General features: G+C 30.2%; 1 protein-coding gene across 1 annotated transcript; it reads left to right on the forward strand.

Moving 5' to 3' along the window:
- Nucleotides 1–231: 231 nt before the first annotated feature.
- LOC109598583 (odorant receptor 49b) lies at nt 232–4,161 on the forward strand. The gene is made up of 9 exons (XM_049969880.1): nt 232–476; nt 529–628; nt 679–783; nt 838–881; nt 2,430–3,224; nt 3,277–3,376; nt 3,426–3,530; nt 3,586–3,741; nt 3,795–4,161. The coding sequence occupies exons 1-9, from the start codon at nt 232–234 to the stop codon at nt 3,849–3,851; spliced, it is 1,707 nt and encodes a 568-aa protein (XP_049825837.1). The 3' UTR covers nt 3,852–4,161.
- Nucleotides 4,162–4,930: the final 769 nt, after the last annotated feature.

Here is a 4,930-nt window from a genome sequence, read left to right on the forward strand (position 1 = left end):
CTAAATACGGAGCCATTCCGTACCAAGTGTCAAGAACATGAAGAGTTACTAGAAAACACTAAAAGTCATTACTTGAGGATATGGTACTTTTGTGTGTTTATAGGACTCGGTGTTGACTTGTTTTGGGCAATTTCTCCATTGAGTATGGACACGTCAATACCATTTCAGGCTTGGTTTCCATTTAATTATGAAGGCACGGAATATTTTAAATTTGTGTATGGTTTTCAAGCTATGACTGCAGTGTTTGAAACTATGATGTGCGTAAATATGGACTGTTTCTCTTCCTCTTTAATGATTCAAGCTGGACTTCAATGTGATATGATGTGTAATACGTTGAAGAATTTGGAAAAATTCAAAGTTAATGACGATGGTGGAATGGTGGAATCAGATGCTCAAGATGAAGACACAGAAGCTTATTCTAATCGACTTTTAAAGAATTTGATTTACTGCGTTAAACACCATATAGAAATTAAAAAGTATTTGGCAGTAACAGTCTTTTTTTAGAAAAATAATAAATTTTTATTTTAGGTGGGCTAAAGATATACAAGACATCCACTCTATCAGTATCTGTTTTCAGTTTGGTATTGGTAGTATGGTTCTGTGCGCCTCTTTATTTGAATTGTCAATGGTAAGTTATAAAAAAATTGTCATTTTACTCATACATTGATTTCTTTTTAGGTGAACCCGTTGAGCACAAAATTTATTTTGTTGTCAAATTATTATTTGGCAATTCTCACAGAAATATTTTTGTATTGTTGGTTTGGTAACGAACTCAACTATAAGGTAATTTTTTAATATTATTTTTGGAATAAAGTTAATGTTAGAATAATTTTAGAGTTCTCAGCTTTATCATTCAGTCTACGAATGTCAATGGATGGACTGTAACATAAAATTTAAAAAAGCTATGCTAATATTTATGATGGGTACAAAAAAACCCATCACTGTTTATGTGGGAGGATTGTTTCCTATGTCACTTCCAATCTATGTAGCGGTAATTATAGAAAACCTGCACTTAATTTAGTCTAAATGTAATTAATATTTCAGATTTTACGTTCCTCCTATTCGTACTTCACACTTCTTCAGAATGTGTATCTTAACTAGTTATTAGAAAAAGTACAAATGAATGGTAGAAAATAGATGTCAGATTTTTTTCACACATTATTTTACACTTGTAATATATTAAATTAAATAATTAATAGGAATTGTTTATTAGAAAATCGTATTTCTAATGTAGCGTATTATATCAATACAATTTTGAACAAAAACTTATTGTTTAATTTCAGTGATTACCTCTGATAAATTTATCCTGTCAAAAATTGAACCGTCTCAAATGTATATTAATAATGTAGTAAAATATCAGTAAAAATTCAATATTTATTTAAATTTTATGGTCAATCAAAATATTCAAATAACAATCTAAAAGTTTTTTTGATGTAAAAAAAGTTTATTTTCTTCAATTTTCATGTTTAAAAAATTACACTATAGGTATTGGTTTTGTACTAAAAAAAAGGACATTTTGTCTATAAGTTCATATTATCATACCGTTACATACAGAAAAATAGTTTATCAAAATTGTACAAAAATACAAATTTTATGGGGGTTCACATTCAAATGGGTCACACTGTATATAAAAAAGAAGGCTTCAGATTCTGAAATTGCCACAAATTTTCTTTACATATCCTTAAAATATTTACGTTTAACTGAAAATACATATTGATAAGCAGAAATATTTCTTTTGACCATAACAATTTGAATAAAAATTGTTGACTTAAAACTGTTATTTCTTTTTTATAATAATATCTTATTCCTAATGATACAACAATTTTTTTCTTAAACTTTTTATTTATTTTTCTACATAGTCTCCTTGTAACTCTACACACCTCTTCCAGCGATGCTCCCATCTCTCTAACTCGTCCAAATAGTACTTGGCGTTTTTCTCTGCAAAACCAATCACATCAACTCACTCAAATTAAACGTTTTTGAATAACTGTCAAAAGATGCACAAATATAATACGTTCACTAGCTTTTAGTGACAAGCGCCTTCATCTTTGGGTTGAGGTCGGAAATTTTTCAGCCCACCCTCGTATATATGATTAAAAATGTGTAACCTCCAGTAAAATCTTTTAGTCAGACAGTAAAATTCTAAAAAAAACATTAGATTATTAAAATGACGAATCTCGAATTACTCTATTAAAGCACTTAAAAATCATGAATATTATAATTTTAAAAAATAGAGTTACCAGATAACTCTTGGTCACCCAATTACTTCCTAAACTGAAAAATCAATTTTTATAATCCAAACGTTTATAGAAACGGCTAAAATATTAAAGTGGGACACGTACGATATTTTCCGCAGTGCATAAAAAGAATTATATATGATAATTACTCCTCGTTTAAAAGATCAATCAATATAAGAAATGTATAAATAGTATCGCAGAAGATAATTTTAAGTCAGTTTTAAAGATGCCTTCTACAGATCTGACCATAATTATGGCTCCGCACGTTTTGATTTTTAAATTATACGGATTTTGGAAACCCGAAACTGTTTCATCGGTTCTGAGGAAGATTTTCTTTTCATCTTGCTGGTTGTGCTTTTGGTTTACTCAAGTTATGTTTCTTTTAACAAATTTGAATGACATAAAGAAAGTGACGTCGGTTTCTTACGCAGTTCTTACTTTCACCATCAATCTTGTTAAAATGGTGTTTATATACAAAAATATTTATAAAATTTTGGATATGATGGCACTTCTAAATACGGAACCGTTTCGCGCTAAATGTAGAGAACACGAAGAGATATTCGAAAGCACTAAAAGTTATTACTCGAAAGTGTGGTATTTTTGTGTATTTATAGGACTCGGTGTTGACTTGTTTTGGGCAATTTCTCCATTGAGTATGGACACGGCAATACCATTTCATGCTTGGTTTCCATTTAATTATGAAGGCACGGAATATTTTAAATTTGTGTATGGTTTTCAAGCTATGACAGGAACGATTGACACTATGATGTGCGTAAATATGGACTGTTTCTCATCAACTTTATTGGTTCAGGGCGGAATTCAATGTGATATGATGTGTAATACGTTAAAGAATTTGCAAAAATTCAAAGTTAATGACGACGGAGAAATGGTGGAATCAGATGCTCAAGATGAAGACAGAGAAGCTTATTCTGATCGACTTTTAAATAATTTGATTTATTGCGTTAAACACCATATAGAAATTAAAAAGTATTTGGCAATAACAGTCTTTTTTTAGAGAAATAATAAATTTTTGTTTTAGGTGGGCTAAAGATATACAAGACATCCACTCAATCAGTATCTGTTTTCAGTTTGGTATTGGTAGTATGGTTTTGTGTGCCTCTTTGTTTGAATTGTCAATGGTAAGTTATAAAAAAATGTCATTTTACTCATACATTGGTTTCTTTTTAGGTGAACCCGTTGAGCACAAAATTTATTTTGTTGTTAAATTATTATTTGGCAATTCTCACAGAAATATTTTTGTATTGTTGGTTTGGTAATGAATTCAATGATAAGGTAATTTTTTAATAATATTATTTTTGGAATAAAGTTAATGTTAGAATAATTTTAGAGTTCTCAGCTTTATCATTCAGTCTACGAATGTCAATGGATGGACTGTAACATAAAATTTAAGAAAGCTATGCTAATATTTATGATGGGTACAGAAAAACCCATCACTGTTTATGTGGGAGGATTGTTTCCTATGTCCCTTCCAATCTACGTGGCGGTAATTATAGAAAACTTGCATTTAATTTAGACTAAATATAATTAATATTTCAGATTTTACGTTCCTCTTATTCATACTTTACACTTCTTCAAAATGTGTTTCTTAAGTAATTGTTAGAAGAAGTACAACTGAATGGTGGAGGCTAGATTTATAAAATTAATTAGAAATCATGTTAAATAATTAATATAAATATTTCATTATAAGGTACACTTAAATTTTTGGAAATGTAGTTTAAGATTTTCTTCACACCTTAAAATCGTAGACAATGTTAATTAATTAATTGACCATGTATATAAAAATTTAGTTTCAGATTCTCTTTACACATCCTTACAATGTATTGACACTAATTAATTATGATAAATAATTCACTTAATACTTGTGCAATTTGATTGTGGAAACAATTATAAATAAATTGTTAAACTGAAACTGTGATTTAATTTCGGTGATTCCCCGCGATAAATTTTAACTAATTGCGAGTATTCAACATGTGACTTCACATAAACCATCTCGCAGTTTCACATTATTACATTATTAACCGCGGGATTTGGTATTTATAGGAATGTTTATCAGGAATCTTCAGTATGCAAACGATTTATTTGTACGTTTCGTTTCAGTTACTAGTTACACGCAATTTTCCTGGCTAGGTGTTTGTTTTATCACCGGCCGTACAGTTTGTGCCACCAGATTTATGCACTGCGACGCCGTGAATTATTGACCTTTTACCACGAATTATGTAAATATTCGACGTGTAAATACGTACAGCACAATGTGAAGATGTACAATGCGATGTTACTGTGTTAATTAAAACGTTGTAATGCGTTCGGAACGTGCTAAATTAAATGGAGGTGTCCGATTGCAAGACCGATAGGAACTAACCATTGCAATTGGAAATACCGGCGAATAATTGAACGGTTTCAATCGGTTTTGAAGGGTGATATTTGTGGCCGGACGTTGCTAAACGTACGTGAAATAAAGAAGGGCGAAGAGACAATTGAATGGCAGAATAAATGCGTTCCTATATCAAAATTAAACTGTCGGCCTTAATGACAGAAAATACGTATAATCAACCTGCCTGTATATTTTAAATTGTATTAATGTGGCGGATAATATGCAATTTTCCCGGTAATTCCCCTTTCAAATTATAATGTGTGTCTTTTCTATTGTCGGACCGATACGAGAATTATTAATA

This window comes from Aethina tumida, chromosome 7 (genome assembly GCF_024364675.1).
Source record: "Aethina tumida isolate Nest 87 chromosome 7, icAetTumi1.1, whole genome shotgun sequence".
Classification (NCBI taxonomy): domain Eukaryota; kingdom Metazoa; phylum Arthropoda; class Insecta; order Coleoptera; family Nitidulidae; genus Aethina; species Aethina tumida.

Coding starts and splice junctions, on each gene's coding strand:
- LOC109598583 (XM_049969880.1), top strand. CDS start 232: ATGACTGCAGTGTTTGAAACTATGATGTGCGTAAATATGGACTGTTTC. Junction 3,377..3,425: donor CTTTGTTTGAATTGTCAATG/GTAAGTTATAAA, acceptor GTTTCTTTTTAG/GTGAACCCGTTGAGCACAAA. Junction 3,531..3,585: donor GTAATGAATTCAATGATAAG/GTAATTTTTTAA, acceptor GAATAATTTTAG/AGTTCTCAGCTTTATCATTC.